The following is a 17,428-nucleotide window of genomic DNA, read 5'->3' as shown; positions in this document are numbered from 1 at the left end:
CTTGCAGCCCTTCAAACCTTTCCACCCTACGAATAAATCCACCACTTCTCTAGGCATTACCCAATGTAATCCTGTCCAACTCAAAACCTCATTCCACAAGAATATTGTCACTTCATAGTGAAGAAAAAGGCGACTTACAGATTCTCCAACCCTTTTACACATGACACACCAATCAACAATAAACATATCTCTCATTCTAAGATTATCAGTAGTCAAAACTTTGCCCAAAGAAGCCACCCAATAGAAAAAAGCAACCTTAGAGGGAACTTTCACTTTCCATATACTTTTCCAAGAAAAAACACAACTACTTTGGCTTGACAAAATTCGGTAATAAGTAGAAACTGAAAACTTAGCATTTCCAGCAAGAATCCACACCATGCTATCCTCTCTTTTTGGCACCAACTTTGAGCTATAGAGTTTAACCAACAGAACCTTAACTTCATCCACTTCCCAATCATTAACATCCCTTATAAAAATGATATTCCAATCATCCTTGTTGTTACTACTACAGTAAGAATCATAAATAGTTGCATTATGATCCCTAGAAAATCTGAAAAGGGTAGGAAATTCCAGCTTAAGAGCACTATCCCCACACCACTGATCATGCCAAAAGAGAATCCTCTTTCCATCTCCAACCTTCAATCTGAAATTATTGGAGAAGGAATCCCATCCTTTTCTAATAAATTTCCACAAACTAACCCCATAAGCTCCACTAGCTGCTTTAGTACACCAATCTCCCCTCAAACTTCCATATTTCACTTCTATCACTGATAGGCCACGACGTTCGGGGAGGGGCCTACAACCAAATCCCAAGTATATGGGAGGAGGTTAAACGTGCAAAGGCATGGACGTAGTGCATGGAAGGCATGGACGTAGTGCATGGACCGAGTCATAGCTGTTGAAGTCACATGCGTGCATGGACTGAGTCGTAGCTTGAAGTCAGTTTCTATTTTCTGCTGCATTTATCTTTCTGTTGTTGCATTTTATCTTTCTGTTGTTGCATTTCTATTTCCGTTAGAACGTGGAGTGTGTAGGCGTCAGTCACTAGTAGTGGCTCTAGGTGTTTCCTTTGTTTTCGGCAATTCTGTTTTCACTTTGTAATTTCAGTTTTGTGAACATGGACTGCTATTGAAGCAGCCGTGGGTCATCAATAAGAACACAGAAAAATTATTCCAGCAAATAATTGTGGTACATCCTCACCCGAAGAGGACATATACTTGAGTTTTATCATCTACAATTATAAGGGACCTATCATTGGCATCATAGCCAGGTTCTTATGGGCACTAACAAGGAACGAATCGAACACTTGGAGTCCGGACTTGGTACAGTTCAAGAAGGACTTCAGCGGATGGAGGAAGCTCTCACTCGACTCTCAAATGTTTTGCTCACCAATCCGGAATCCTCAAATCATGGCCATCACCACTGAGACAAACAAGAGGGAGGTAGACCGATCGTTTCGTCAAAATCAGCCAAGCTAGAATTTCCACGCTTTTCTGGAGAAGACCCAACAAAATGGTTCAACCGAGTGGAACAATTTTTCGAATACCAGGGCACTGCAGAAAACCAAAAGGTTTTCATGGCTGCTTGTCATCTAGAAGGGGAAGCCAACCAGTGGTGGCAGTGGCTTCGAAGAACGTTACAGGAAGATGGACGAGCGATTCCATGGGAACAATTCGAAGAGGAATTATGGGCTCGCTTTGGACCATCAGAATGTGAAGACTTTGATGAAACACTCTCAAGGATCAGACAGCTAGGAACGTTGAGAGATTATCAACGTGAATTTGAGAAGCTGGGCAACAGGGTGCGTGGATGGACGCATAAGGCGTTGGTGGGAACATTCATGGGGGGCTTGAAGGCAGAAATTTCTGATGGGATCCAGATGTTCAAACCGCAATCCCTCAAGGAGGCTATTAATCTAGCACGAATGAGAGATGAGCAGCTCACAAGACAGCGGCGGTTCATGCGACCACCACCTACAAGAGTTCCACTAGCTCTCCCACAAACCAATCGGGTAGCTCCCGTTACCTCGTCAACTCCATTCAGGCGTTCATCATGGGACGAGATGCAGAAGAGAAGAGTGCAAGGTCTCTGTCTTAATTGCAATGAATGATTTACAACTGGGCATAAATGCCAAAAACCCCAGCTATTACTCTTGGAGGGCTATGCGGACGCGGGTAATGTGATCTGTGAGGACATCACTGATCAACATACGGTGGAAATTGACCAAAGGGGAGACACGGGAGAAGTGCAAGAACCAGAACTGGAACCTGAAATCACGCTCCACGCATTGACGGGATGGACCGCCCCAAGAACAATGCGTATAACTACAACTATGGGCTCCCGCGAAGTAATGGTGCTGATCGACAGTGGATCCACGCATAACTTCATTAGTGATCGCTTGGCAAACTCACTGCGTCTACCAGTGGTGCCAACAGAACCGTTCATCGTTCGAGTTGCTAATGGCGAACAACTAACATGTCAAGGACGATTCGATGAGGTATTGGTGAATTTACAAGGCACTGAGTTTTACCTCACCCTTTTCTCTCTACCTTTATCAGGTCTTGATCTATTGTTGGGCATTCAATGGTTGGAAATGTTGGGTTCCGTGGTATGTAATTGGAAGAAATTAACCATGGACTTCAACTGGAATAAGCAAGCCCGCAGATTGCAAGGATTGGACGAACAAGTTGTTCAAGAGGCTACATTAAAAGAAATGTCAAAAGAATGCCGAATGGGCCATACGTTGTTTGCACTATGCATTCCGTCGACCACGAAGAATAACTTACAAGGTGAATTTTCTGAAGTCAAGCATCAAGACTTGCAACGGGTTATACAGGAATACGAGGATGTGTTCCAAGACCCCTCGTGTGTACCACCTATGTGTGAAGTAGATCATTGCATTACACTCAAAGAAGGCACCGAACCGATTAACGTGCGCCCCTACAGATATGCCCATTTTCAGAAGGAAGAAATCGAAAGGCAGGTCCAAGAGATGCTGGATTCTGGGCATATTCGTGCTAGCACCAGTCCATTTTCTTCGCTTGTACTACTCGTAAAGAAAAAGGATGGAAGTTGGCGATTTTGCACGGATTACCGCGCACTCAATAAGTTCACTATCAAGGATCGATTTCCCATTCCAACAGTGGAAGACATGCTGGATGAATTATATGGCGCATCATACTTTACAAAGTTGGATCTCCGAGCCGGCTATCACCAAGTAAGAGTAAATCCTCCTGATATTGCTAAGACTGCTTTTCGTACTCATAATGGCCATTACGAATATCTCGTAATGCCTTTTGGCCTTTGTAATGCACCCTCGACATTTCAGGCCATCATGAATTCTATATTTCGACCTCACCTTTGAAAGTTCATTTTGGTTTTCTTTGACGATATTCTCATCTATAGTTCGACGTGGGATAAGCATGTGGTGCATGTGGCACAAACTTTGGAGATTTTGAGACAGCATAAATTTTTTGCAAAAATAAGCAAATGTGCCTTTGGACAGCAAGAATTGGAATATCTGGGGCATATCATTACGCCTCAAGGAGTGAAGGTGGATGACAAAAAAATTGCAGCCATGCTCGCATGGCCACGACCTACTAATATTTCTGAATTGCGTGGTTTTTTAGGCTTGACAGGATATTACAAAAAGTTCGTTCAAAATTATGGCATTATCGCTCGACCCCTCACCAATCTACTCAAAAAAGGGAAGTTTGGATGGCATGAAGAAGCCGAAACAGCTTTCTCGACTCTTAAGCAAGCAATGACCACTACCCCAACTTTGGCTATGCCTAATTTCAATGATTTTTTTACCATAGAAACCGACGCATCAGGCGAAGGAATTGGCGCAATCTTAACTCAACTAGGCAAGCCCATTGCCTTTATGAGCCGAGCACTGGGAGTCACAAAAAAATCATGGTCAACCTACGCCGAAGAAATGCTTGCCATTATAGAAGCCATTCGCCTATGGCGACCTTATTTACTGGGAAAGAAATTTTTTATCCAAACTGACCAACGCAGCTTGAAGTATTTCCTGGATCAACTTGTAGCAACTCCGGAGCAGCAAAAATGGGTAGCCAAATTAATGGGCTACGACTATGAAATTAATTACCGTCCGGGACGTGAGAACTCAGCTGCAGATGCTCTGTCACGCAAGCCAAACAGCCCAGTAATTAATCATCTACACGTAGCAACGGTAACTTTGTGGGATGAGATTAAAGAGGCTTACGAAGGTGATCGCTATATTCAATCTATTAATCAGACGGCCAAGACTCAAACCGAAGGACCCTATACACAACGTCAAGGACTTTTGTTCTTTAAAGGAAGGGTAGTCATTCCATCGTGTGAGTCATTACGCACTAAGCTGTTGCATGAGGCACACAATACCAAGATTGGAGGGCACTCAGGCGTCTTACGTACATGCAAACGGCTATCCCAACAATTTTATTGGCCGAAAATGCACCAGTCCGTCCAAGAGTATGTCAAACACTGTGAGGTATGCCAGAAAATGAAATCTGAAACACTTCTCCCTGCTGGGCTCCTGCAACCTTTGCCCATCCCATGTCAAGTCTGGGATGATATTTCTCTTGACTTCATTGAAGGTTTACCAACTTCCCACGGCAAGGATACAATCTTAGTAGTAATTGACAGGTTAAGTAAATCTGCACATTTCTTAACTCTCACTCATCCATTTACTGCTAAGAGCGTGGCTGAAAAATTTGTTGAAGGAGTTATTAAATTGCATGGTCTCCCTAAATCGATTGTTAGCGATCGAGATCCCATCTTTATTAGTCGATTTTGGCAAGAATTTTTTCATATGTCTGGTACTCAGTTGAAACTCAGCTCCACCTATCATCCGCAAACCGACGGCCAGACGGAAGTGGTGAACAGATGTGTCGAACAATATTTGCGCTGCTTCGTTCATCAATGGCCACGCAAGTGGACCACCTATATTCCGTGGGCTGAACTATGGTATAATACAACATATCATGCGTCTACTGGAATGACTCCGTTCCAAGCTTTATATGGTCGATTGCCTCCTCTGTTTCCCAATTACCATAGTGGAGACTCTTCGGTCCATGAGGTAGATCAGAATCTCGTGTCCAGAAATGAGCTGCGGCGTCAACTAAAAGCAAATTTGGACACTTCCATTAATCGCATGAAACAATCAGCGGATCAAAAGAGAAGGGATATGGTGTTTCTCAAGTTGCATCCCTACTGCCAGCAATCTATCTTCAAACGTGCTCACCAGAAACTTGCTAGTCTCTTTTATGGACCATACCCAGTCGTGCAAAAAATAGGAGCAGTTGCTTAAGCTTCAGCTGCCGGAAGGAGCCAGAGTTCATCCGGTCTTCCACGTTTCACTGCTAAAAAAATTCGTGGGCGATCGGGTGGTACCATCTACGGAAATGCCGCCAGTCACCGATGAGGGCCTTATTGTTCTAGAACCAAAAAAAATATTGGACACTCGCTGGGTCAAACGAGGAAACAAATTTGAAGAAGAAAGCCTGGTTCAGTGGAAACGTCTACCCGAAGAAGAGGCCACGTGGGAGACAAAGCAATCGTTCCTAGAGCAGTTTCTGAATATGGACCTTGAGGACAAGGATCCAATTGAGGAGGGGAGTATTGATAGGCCACGACGTTCGGGGAGGGGCCTAAAACCAAATCCCAAGTAAATGGGAGGAGGTTAAACGTGCAAAGGCATGGACGTAGTGCATGGAAAGGCATAGACGTAGTGCATGGACCGAGTCATAGCTGTTGAAGTCACATGCGTGCATGGACTGAGTCGTAGCTTGAAGTCAGTTTCTATTTTCTGCTGCATTTATCTTTCTGTTGTTGCATTTTATCTTTCTGTTGTTGCATTTCTATTTCCGTTAGAACGTGGAGTGTGTAGGCGTCAGTCACTAGTAGTGGCTCTAGGTGTTTCCTCTGTTTTCGGCAATTCTGTTTTCACTTTGTAATTTCAGTTTTGTGAACATGGACTGCTATTTAAGCAGCCGTGGGTCATCAATAAGAACACAGAAAAATTATTCCAGCAAATAATTGTGGTACATCCTCACCCGAAGAGGACATATACTTGAGTTTTATCATCAACAATTATAAGGGACCTATCAATCACATTTTTCCAAAGGGCTTTACTCTCCAGTTGAAATCTCCAAAGCCATTTCCCAAGTAAAGCTCTATTAAAAATCCTTAAATCTTTAATCCACAAACCACCACGATCCAATGGTTGACAAACCTTCTTCCAACTAACCAAATGAAACTTCTTTTCCTCACCTTTGCGTTCCCATAAGAAATTTCTAAATAAACTCCCAATTCTCTTTTCAACCCTTGCCGGAAGAGGAAAAAGAGAAAGGAAATAGGTGGGCAAGTTGGACAACGTACTCTTTAAAAGAGTTAGTCTTCCCCCCTTAGACAAGTAGATCCTCTTCCAACCAGCTAACCTTCTTTCAATTTTTTCAATCACCCCATCCCATATGCTAACAGTTTTAAAAGAGGCTCCCAAAGGAAGCCCAAGATACCTCAAGGGCAAAGAAGAGATTCTGCACCCCAATAAATTAGCCAAGTCTGATAAATTCTGAACATCACCCACATGAACAATTTCAGACTTCGATAAATTAACTCTTAACCCCGAAACAGCTTCAAAACACAACAAAAGTGCTCTTAAAGCACGTATATTATCCAAATCAGGCTCACTAAAAATCGAAGTGTCATCAACAAATAACAAATGAGAGATCTTTAAACTATTCCTAGTTTCATTACCCACCACAAAACTGGACAGAAGATTACCCTCCACAGACTTCTCAATCATTCCACTCATAGCATCCATAATCATAACAAAAAGAAAGGGGGAAATGGGATTACCTTGCCTCAAACCACGGGAGCTACAAAAGAAACCAGCCGGATCTCCATTCACCAAAATTGAAAATTTTGAAGTCGAAACACAATGCAAAAAGTTTTTGAATTTTCAAAAGACTTTAAAAATAAAACTTCAAAGCCACCCGTGGTGGTTGGTGGGGCCATCATGGAACCCATTGGTGGCAGAGATTTTTTTTATAAAAAAATTTACTTGCCACATGTCGGTCTCTGATTGGTACTCATGGTTTCTGTTAACAGTGATTGATGGGAAAATAGATGGAAGGTCCTATTTCTAATAAATGCATACCATAGGGGGCTATGACTAATAAAAAATGCATGAGTATCTAAATTGAAATAGACCACAGCAGAGCGGGGTGTCTACCCAAAATATCCTATCGTAAAAGATGTTATAGTTTGGGGGATGGTAATGTGTAATTTTGCCCCCCAAAAAGTAGAGAGGAAAGTAATAGGGATCTGAATTTTCTCCAGCCATTTTAAAGTTAATTTAGTCCTCATTGTACTGCCATAGTCTTGATCCCTGCAACCGTGTCATATTGAATTTGTATTTTTGGGAAACTTTTTCAATTTGGAGACAGTTTATTTTGTGATTGATATTTTTTCCCTCCATCTTTCTTCGATTGAGAAAATATGGGAACTAAGGATATTTCTATTTTATTTTTGATTGATGATTTTTCATTTGACTCCAACTTATTTTTTTATAAGTATTTTACTCTGCATGATTATGCAAGAACCTTCTATAATGCAGGTGGAACGTACAAAGTTGCGACCAATTGCAAGTGGTCTTTTGTCACCATTTCAAGGACTTTGTTTTCTTGGGTTTCAATTGCTTTTGGGCCTTGGAATTCTTCTTCAGTTGGATAATTATAGGTTAGTGGCATTTTCATGTGTGATCCTTGAACTGATAAATTACCAACTTTTTCTGTATCATTTTGTGTCTAGAGCTGAGAGCATCTATCTTCATGTGAGAAGGATCCTGGGAAACAATCAGTAGGATTTTTTACTTCTCTTCAACAAATGTTCATTGAAATTGAATATCTAACCTTTTAAGGCTTAAGAGAGTAATTTATGAAGAATATCAAATTGAGGCAATGACTATTTTCCTTCATATAGAGGCAAGTTCTCATGGTATGACATCATTGAATGGGGGGAAGCTAGCAATGAGTTTATTATCTTACCAAACCGTGAACAAGATAGGACTGATTTCAAGTTTTTTCAAGATCTTGATACAACTTTTGGTTTATTCTTTCTCCGAAACCTGGCTGAACAAAATTTTTCAATAGATGCTTTTTAAATATAGAAATTTCATGTCATCTATGAATTTTCTTTATATCCTCAGTTTTAGTTTGCAAATTGGTTAAATCAGCTCTTTACTGATTCTATTAAGTGTGTGTGGTTCTTGCAAATTGATGTGGCTTGTCTACTTCTGCCAGCCGTATTTTGGGGGCTTCATCCCTGTTGCTAGTCTTCTCCTATCCCCTTATGAAGAGGTTTACATTTTGGGTAATGTTGTTTGCTGTCCAATTCTGCTAACCCATGCAAGTAAAACTTTGTTTTTTTCTTTCCTTGAATCAGCATTTTATGAGTTTTGACTAGTATTCTGACTAAATGCAAATATATCACTGCAGCCTCAAGCCTATCTAGGTCTCACCTTTAACTGGGGTGCTTTATTAGGGTGGGCTGCAATTAAAGGAAGTCTAGAACCAGCTATAGTGTTCCCATTATACATTTCTGGAGTATTTTGGACTCTTGTGTATGACACAATATATGCACATCAGGTATAATTTTATATCTCTTGGAGACTATAATCATACTTGCATTCTCCAACTGCTTCATGTAACCGAACTGGCGTGCATGAATACAATGAGATTTCCTAAGACAAGCTCTTCTAATGGTTTTGTCATTTCCTAGATGGATTTGGATTATTTTTTTTAAAGATATTTTTAGATAATCATTTAAAAATTTAGACTAGAGCTTTTAGAGTTAGCATTCAGCAAATCCAAATCTTTGTTTATTATTTACCTGGGGGTGTCACTGTAGTTTTCTATTTTTTTTTTAAACTTTTATTTTAAAATGAAAATTTTCAGCTGTTTTGACTTTTATCATGGAAAAAGTAGTTTTTTTTTTTTTTTTTTTTTTTAAAATCTTAGGAGGTTGTAAGTTATTCCGAGGAGTTTAGTTTGTTCAAGCTGTGTTTCTTAGACTTTTTTATTATGATATGAAGGGTCCGTGGCTTACAGAACTGTCAAGTTTATTGAAATATGAAATAATTGTTAAGAGTAAATGCATTTCTCCTTGCTACCTAATAAATACTTTATCTAACTTGCATTCAGGATAAAGAAGATGACTTGAAAGTGGGTGTTAAATCTACGGCTTTGAGATTTGGGGATTCAACAAAGGGGTGGATTACCGGCTTTGGAATTGCATGCATCAGTAGCCTCACCCTCAGTGGATTTAATGCTGGGATTGGTATTTATTATGCTCTCTATGTTTGCTACTTTCTGTTAGTGTAATTCACTTATGATAATCTTTTTCTTTTTCTGAAAAAATAAAACATTCTGGAGCAGGGTGGCCATATTATGCATTTTTGGCAGCTGCGTCTGGACAATTGGCTTGGCAGATATGGACGGTGGACCTATCATCCCGTGCTGATTGCAACAGGAAGTGCGTAATTTTTATTTAATAGATTTTTTCGGGCTCTAGTAAAACATAGGTTTACTGTTTATATTCTGTTGGTTGTTCTTTGGCTCACATGATGCATAAAGTCGTTCTATAATTCCTCTAGGGGCCTACTGATAAAAAAAAAAAAAAAAAATTCCTCTAGGGGCGGACTTTCAAAAAATGCACATAGCTAGAGATCGTATTCTGGGCATAGGGTTTTTCTTGTCCTTTCGTTCAGAGAAATGCCTTTGCTTTTTGTAATCTATAGATGATGAGTGAGCCTTGTTTAGATGAATTTAGGTGTATCAGCTAATGCAGCTATTTGCCGTGAAGATCTAGGAGTGTGAGCAGTACAAGCTGAAAGGCTCCCATACGAATATAAAATCTGAAATAATAGACGTAGTGCTTGGCCAATAACATCATTTGAAAGGGCTCATACATTAATTTTAATTGAACACTAAATATAGTGTGCACGCATGTGAACCTATGCTTTCGTGTATCACCTCTTTCTATGGAGAAGAGAAACATTATCACTGGAAAGATTTTTTGAGAAATGCATAGTAGTCCTGGCACTCTCGTTATAGGAGAGTATCTTTGTACTCTTTAGGAGAGAGAAAACCCTAAGGTACCCAATCCCCGCCGTCACCTTGCCACTACCATAGACAAGATCGTCGGGCTCCGGCGACACCGCTAACGGTAGTCCAGCGTCAGTCCTCCATTTGGTGACCTGGAGTGTTTCTTTGGGGATAAATTGATGAGATTCTCGGTGACAAGGAGATCTCCCAGAGGCGACATCGACCGTTGAACCTGTGCCTCTGTCATCGCCACAGACAAGACCGACAGGCTCCGGTGACTCCTCTGAGTGCACTCCGGCGTCGGTCCTCCCTCTAGCGACCGGGATTTTCCACTCCTTTGGTTCGTTGGTGCAGATCTGGGGTAGTTCCATAATTCTTTTCTCGTATAACATCTCTGATTTGCATTTTATTCTCGTATAACATCTTCTTTCCTTGAGATGATCTTGGGAGATGATCTTGTGATTTGGGATCAGAGGATGATGACGCGCGATGTGGATTCGTCTCAAATGGATGGTGAGAGGTGGAATAAAAAATTTTCATTTTTACGAAAGAGGGAGGAAATAGTTTTTGCATCTTTGAATGGAGTAAAAGGATGGCTAAGTTCATGTGTCTATGTGAGATGGCAACTTCATGGGTAGCTAAGGGGATAGAGGATTGTTTAGAACTCATCTGTCATGAGGGATTCTTCCAGGAGTTAAGGATGGGTAATGGAGTTCTCATCATTCAACATCATATTAACGCAGTTGGCGGTTTTTTGCAACTCTCAGATTTCTGAAATGGAAGGAGGAAAGGCTTGTTGGTGATCCTGGAAGGTACAAATGACATCGGATGGAAAGGTTTTCTGCATTCCATTTGATTTGTCACTGGGTCCAAAGCCGTTGTTCTGAAGCAAGCAAACAGAGGGGGAGTTTGTTGATGGAAAGACAGTGGGAAGGCCTCCCTCGGTCAAAGGTGCCTTGTATCCCTTGGTGTTGAGGTCACCGGTGGGTAGTCTGAGCGAGAATAGCTCCGCGGCGAAAGGAAAGGGTATGACACTTGTAGGAGACGAAGGTTGGTAGGTGACATTAGGAGAAGTGGAAGGTAAGCCCCATGTGATGGTTGCCTCTGTCGGGTGTTTGAGGGTGGGAAGTGGAAGGGGGTCTTGTGGGCTGTCAGAGCTCAATTGACGGGAGTTATGGAGTATGTGAGAGATCTTATGCTTAAAGTGGATAAGGGGCTGGACATAGTCACAAGTTTAGGTGGTGGATCGAAAACGGACAAGAGGGGGGTGGGTAGATCCTACGGGTTTGAAGGCCTCAAGTGCGCTAGCACAGGGCATCTCAATGCCATCACAGATAAGGTCGTCGGATGTCAACATCATTGTTCACGCCGGTATCACTTAGGACATCGGCAACTTGCTGTCTGATTGCCCTTAGTCACCAGTTGCAAATGGGGTTAGTACATTTTTCCAGGGTTCACTTTCAGTTTGGGAGAAGCAGACTAGCCTCTTTCAGAAGATGAAAATGGGGTAACAAAATGTAGTGCTTCCCCTACTTATTCTATGCCTCCTGAGGGAGCAGTAGGGTCTAACAAAGTGGCACAAAAAGGATCGTCGGGGGGTTGGAGCACCTACAAGCAATGTCCTCGTCATTGGAACGACGACACCTATGCTGAAGGTGAAGGAACCCTTACTAGTGACAACAACAATGGATAGCAACAATATAGCTGTGAAGGAGGTTTGAGATTTGAATGCAGGACATGGCGGGGAGGAAATTATGGGTTTGTCGTTGGTGCCTTGTGAGGTGGAATATCGAGGGTCGGAAGTGCAGTTGGGAACTATCTCTGGGGATAATGTTGTTCCATTGGTTTTTCTTCCTCCGATAAACAATATAGTGGGTTCACCATTAGATTGGGTTTTGCATAAGGTTTACGAGATTTAGCATATTGTGGGGCTTTCATATGGAAGATGTGAAGACCAATTTAAAGCACTACTCACTGCGATTGAGGTGGGTCACTCGCTTGAAATCAAATCAAGTTTTAAGAAAAACAGGGCGTTAAAAAGCGTCTTCTTGGGAAATCAACTACGACGCTAAGGGAGGTAGCTCCAGTCGAGGGAAGACTGAAGGGAGGGCATTATGAAGACGTCCTCATAGAGGGAGTTTAGGCTGGAGTATTAGTCTTACGGGAAACAAGTGGTTGGGGTTGGGAGGTGTGTTCTATTCCAATTCGGGCTTAGTGTATTCTATTGTATTCGGGCTTGGGGTCATTAGGAGCTCTCTAGTATGGATTAGGTGTTTTTTTGTATACGTCTAGTGTACTTGGTTACTCCTATTGATATATATAATATTTTTACTTATAAAAAAAAATATGCTTTCTTGTTATCGGTTCATGTTTTGTTTGATGTATATTAAAATTTGAGAAATTATGATAACAACACCTTTGCGTTTTGGTTTTTTAATGTTGAGACCTCAGTTTTCAGTGGTTGAACTTTAACACCCGAGTTTCATAACATTTGAAATTCTAGACCTTCATATAATGCTCCGAGACTTTATTGGCTAAAATTGTTGACATGGGCCATAGTGCCACTTGTAACGTAAGCATTCATTAAAAAATAAAATAAAAGAACGACTTATAAAAAAAAAAAAAATAAATAAAAGAACAAAAAGAGGAAAAAAAAACTTGGAGAACCCTCCATTGCCATCAATAGGGCTGGTAGGTGCAACTCGGCGGACTGAGGGGGAGAATCCCGTCCACCTCATGTCTCCCAATGCTGCAAGGTGAGGGAGATCCCTCCCTCTTGCATGCTAGAGTGATGTCCACAACTTTGGTACCACAATGGGGGAGGCCCTCATCACGCATTAGATGAGGATTCCCCAACCTGCGAACACAGTGGAGCATTATTTTTGTTACACTTAGAACTGCATTGCTACACTTGTAATTTCTGTCAAGAAATTGACGGCAAATAGACTGAGGTATTGAGTTTCAAATGTTATTGAACTTGGGTCTTAAATTTTCGTAAGTGAAATATTGGCTCTTAATTTAGAAAGCAAACCAAAAAGTATAGGGGAGTGTTATCAAATCAGTTGATTGCATTACAATTTGTATAAATCTGATAAACATTACAATTTGTATGATTGCATGAACACGTCAGTTGAAATTTATCAAATCATATTAAGAAGTGGATAATGGATCATTTAGGAGGCCTTTGGTAGGAATGAAAACCAAAGGATCATCTTATGAATCACATTATGCTGTATTTAAGTGTTAGTTAAAATTAATGTATTTCCCTCAGGTCTAATGTTCAAATCCTTGAGTGCAAATAATTTTTAAGGGCTACATCCCATTAGTGATATGCAGATTATTTACCTAATCTGTGTAATGTGGGCACGTTACACGGTTTGGAGGTTTAATTCGGTAAAAGACATGTCAATTGCAGAATCTCCAGGGATCGTTGTAAAAAAAAAAAGATATATATATATAAAACTAATGTAGGATCCCCTTTCAAATAATGTATTTTCCATATTTAAATCTATGGATCATCATGATGTGCTTGCATTAGTCCAGACTCTAGATTCCAGACTCCAGCCTCCTAAGATGTCATTTAAAACAAGGGTTATCATCTTGATTACAACAATGGAGTCATTCTCTGAGAAGAAAGATTGGGTGGCTTCAGTGGAGGGTGTTTTTTTTTTTTTTTTTTGAAAACTTTTGGTTGCACGATGCTCTTTATGGCCACATCAGCAATTTCTGTCATAAAGTTCACTGAAAATTAGTCGAAGGTCTTGAATATCTGATATTACAAAACTCGGGTCGTAAATTTTTACAATTGAAAACTCGGATTTTGATGTGAAAAACCATAAAGCAAAGAGGAGTATTATCACCATTTCCTATAAAATTATAACCATAGATGATGTACATCACTCAAAGATCTAGATTACTTGAATTACTGAACCAGCATTAAGGGCAACCAGGTCAGCTCAGCCAATTTTTACTTCTGTGTTCATTTGTTTTTTCTCTATTTTTTAAATGCCCCTTTCATACTCATTAAGAACATCTAATGTAAACAAAGGCAGCCTGTTGTCTCTTATACTCCCCCACCTTTACGCAGTTGAAAAGTACTGAAACTCTGATGATCCATTATTTTCTTGTTATAATGAGATCCATTAACTATTGTGTTTATGCTATATATATCTGACAAGTTGTAATGGGTCTCAATTTAGTTTCTGTTGAATTTTTCTTTCTTCTCAGTTGAGTTTGATCATTATGGTTTTTTTTTTTGTTTGGTAAGCTTTCATTATTATAAACTCATCTTTCTTTATCGAATCTTTACTTCTCTCAGATTTGTGTCCAACAAGTGGTTCGGTGCTATCCTTTTCAGTGGGATCTTATTTGGAAGAGTTTTGTCATAATGGTATGGTTACATTTTCCAGAAAAGATGAGATGGGTTATAGACTTCCAAACTTGCTTTCCCTGCTCCACTGATTAATATCACATTAAGGTCAATTCTTAAATATGCACTCTTCATTTTGCGCTCATTCCATAGACAGTTACAACATTAGTTCTTTGAATTTCTTGGATTACAAAGGATTTGCAGATACGTGTCTCTCTCTAAAGAGGCCATCCGTTTGTTAGTAGTGGTTTTACTTGATCTCCTATTTACAATTTGCCCTTCGTTCCCCTTTATTTGGGCCATTTTTTGCTCTTACTTGATGCTTCAAATTATGATTTGCCCTTGTTTTCCATTGTTTGGGCCCTTTTTTTTTTTCGGGGAGAAACTGTCTCTTTTACTTTATGCGTGTATTTACAATTCTGTCTTTTTTTTTTTTTTTTTTTTTTTTTTTTTTTTTTTTTTCTCTTTGCTTGGGTTTTTTGCTTTTGTGGAGGAAACTGTCTTAACCTTGTTATCTTATATCTTATATAGCGAGATTTGTGAATAGTGTCGTTTTACTTGAAGAGTGGTTTTACAATTTTATCCTTCTTTGTATTTGATGTGTCCTTTTTCCTTATTATGGAAAATATCATCCTCTTTTACTTGATGCGTTTGTCTTAAACTTGTTTTTCTATATCTCATAGATATATAATCTATATATTATATTATATCTTTAATGTTTAACTATAATAAATAGCTTATAGATTTATGAATAGTTTTACTTGAAGAGTGGTTTTACGACTTTGCCCTTCTTTGTCTTTTGGTTTGTCCTGTTTTCTTATTATGGAAAAGTTTAAAAATCATATTATTATTCTGATATAATTTAATTTTTAAAGTTTAATATGGATGCAAATTGAAATTAATATTCTTTTTTATATCATTTTTTAGTGTTAAGAATTTGTCTTACTATTTATAAATTTAAAACCTAAAAATATTAATGTTTAAAAAAATATTTTAATTTTGCAAAAATGATATTACCATTATGAAATTTTAAAAAAATAATATTATATTTAAATTTCAAAACCAAAATTGTCTTTAAGGTTGCAAAATAATTTATTATTCCTATATACTATTGTTTTAAAAAATAAAATTTATATTTGTATTATTTGCAAAATAATTGATAAAGCTAAATAATACTACTTAATCTGATATCATTTTCTCATTTAAGAAAAATAAAATTATATTTTCAGATTTGAAATTTAATCATAAAAACCTTGCATTGCTTATGCAAGTGAGAATTATAAGTGGATTTGCAGCTAAACTCTGTTTTATAAAAGTTTATATATATATATATATAATTTGAGCACAAAAGCAATTAATTTTGCTTTTGCTTTAATTGTCTTATTTAGCAATTAATCTCCGTCTCGTATAACAGTTGTTCAATTGATATCTTGCAACATCTCTACTATTCACCACCTTATAGCTAAGCGTGGTGAACTAGGCATGTGCCACGCACCTGCTATCTCTACCATTACAACTATTTTGACTTCCATCTAGAATAGATCTTCATTTTACTAAAAGAATATTCTCGACCTAAGAACACTTTCAGCTTCACAATCTTTTTGGTAATGGAAATTTTATTGAAAATTCCGAAAGCATAAATAAACTATTACAAATTTTAAAATGAGCAAAAACTCGAATAGAGAGAGTTGATTATGTAAAAATATATACCATGGGAAAAGGGTAAAAGTTGTAGTTTAGAACAAGAAATCTGCAAATAAGACCCTCAAAACATCTAAGTATATTGTGCATACCACGTTCAGGGAATGAAGGCTCAAGATCAAATGAATGAATGAAGATACGTAAGTTAATTGGCAGCACTATAAGCTGCTCTCTCTCTCTCTCTGTATTTTTTTTTTTTCTCATCTCTCTCGCTCTCTTTCTCACACACCAACACACATGCATGGGTGCAGGCACGCATGTGTACAATGGGGTGCTCAAGGTGAGCATCAATTGAGATACATTGCTAAAGGTCCCCTTTACTAGCAAATCACGTTGCTTTCATAACAATGTAACTGTTTGTGTATATGTTAATTCAGGTGTTGAATGGTTTCCTCATGCAGTGGGATTGCAGAACATTTGATGTTGCTGATGTTACGTTGTCCGGAGAAGGTTCTTTGCGAAAATTAGGAATAAAGGGTAGAATATTAAAGCCCCCTATTTTTGTTTCTGGTAACTGAGGGAGATAATTTGCTTCTGTGAGAAACATAGGCAGGTGCTAAAGTGAATTATTTTTTTGGAGTCCAGCTTTGGAAGCCCAATTTTGTCGTTGTAGGTTGTTAGAGAGAGCATTTGTTTCACAGGCGAGAGGTAGGATCAGTCTGATCCTTTGTTTTTAAGGTATTGATTCTAGTACAGCTGCAAGTCATTTTTACAGAAACGTAGCTAAAAAGGCAAAAAAGGTCTGAACATCATTATTATTTCTAATGATCAGTTGCTTGTGTACCAACGACTCAAGTTGCTTGTAGGAGGTTTAATTTAACAATCCTCCACTTATTTATTCTTTAAAGATCAGTAAAGTCGAGTATTATTCCAGCATTTAATGTGTATATGTTCGGATTGAAATAGGATCATCTCCATTTTACTTGAAATGGAGGGGATCTTTGTCCATGTCTCGAGAGAGGCCTAAGATACATTTGGGTTCATATTCTAAAATAGTGGTAGAATTGGAGTTCCATTGAAATTATTCCGAATAGCTTCTTCCTCCTAAGCAATGCGAGATGTAAAATAATGGTTATTTTGGTCATTTCATATCATGTTGACAAATGAAATGACTAATTAAGATATTCAATGTTTTTAGTGTAAGATAGTGGCAATTTTGGTCTTTACATATCATGTTGGACAAATGAAATGACTTAAATATCCATGATTTACATTAAACAAATATTGTCTATTTCACTTGCAATGA

The 17,428-nt window shown here is 38.9% G+C and overlaps 1 protein-coding gene across 1 annotated transcript in view; it reads left to right on the top strand.

Moving 5' to 3' along the window:
• The window catches only part of LOC121255649 (4-hydroxybenzoate polyprenyltransferase, mitochondrial), a 31,434-nt gene extending 14,376 nt beyond the window's left edge, over window positions 1-17,058 (top strand). The window contains exons 3-10 of the mRNA XM_041156076.1: window positions 7,625-7,746; window positions 8,310-8,379; window positions 8,505-8,654; window positions 9,210-9,345; window positions 9,444-9,540; window positions 14,431-14,502; window positions 16,284-16,322; window positions 16,584-17,058. Coding sequence (XP_041012010.1) covers window positions 7,625-7,746; window positions 8,310-8,379; window positions 8,505-8,654; window positions 9,210-9,345; window positions 9,444-9,540; window positions 14,431-14,500 — 645 coding nt within the window. The 3' untranslated portion in view covers window positions 14,501-14,502; window positions 16,284-16,322; window positions 16,584-17,058. The remainder of the gene's footprint in view (window positions 1-7,624; window positions 7,747-8,309; window positions 8,380-8,504; window positions 8,655-9,209; window positions 9,346-9,443; window positions 9,541-14,430; window positions 14,503-16,283; window positions 16,323-16,583) is intronic.
• Window positions 17,059-17,428: the final 370 nt, after the last annotated feature.

The sequence above is a fragment of the Juglans microcarpa x Juglans regia genome, chromosome 3D, assembly GCF_004785595.1.
Source record: "Juglans microcarpa x Juglans regia isolate MS1-56 chromosome 3D, Jm3101_v1.0, whole genome shotgun sequence".
Lineage (NCBI taxonomy): Eukaryota > Viridiplantae > Streptophyta > Magnoliopsida > Fagales > Juglandaceae > Juglans > Juglans microcarpa x Juglans regia.
Note: the sequence above shows the minus strand (reverse complement) of the source record. Positions and strands in the feature narration are given on the sequence as shown.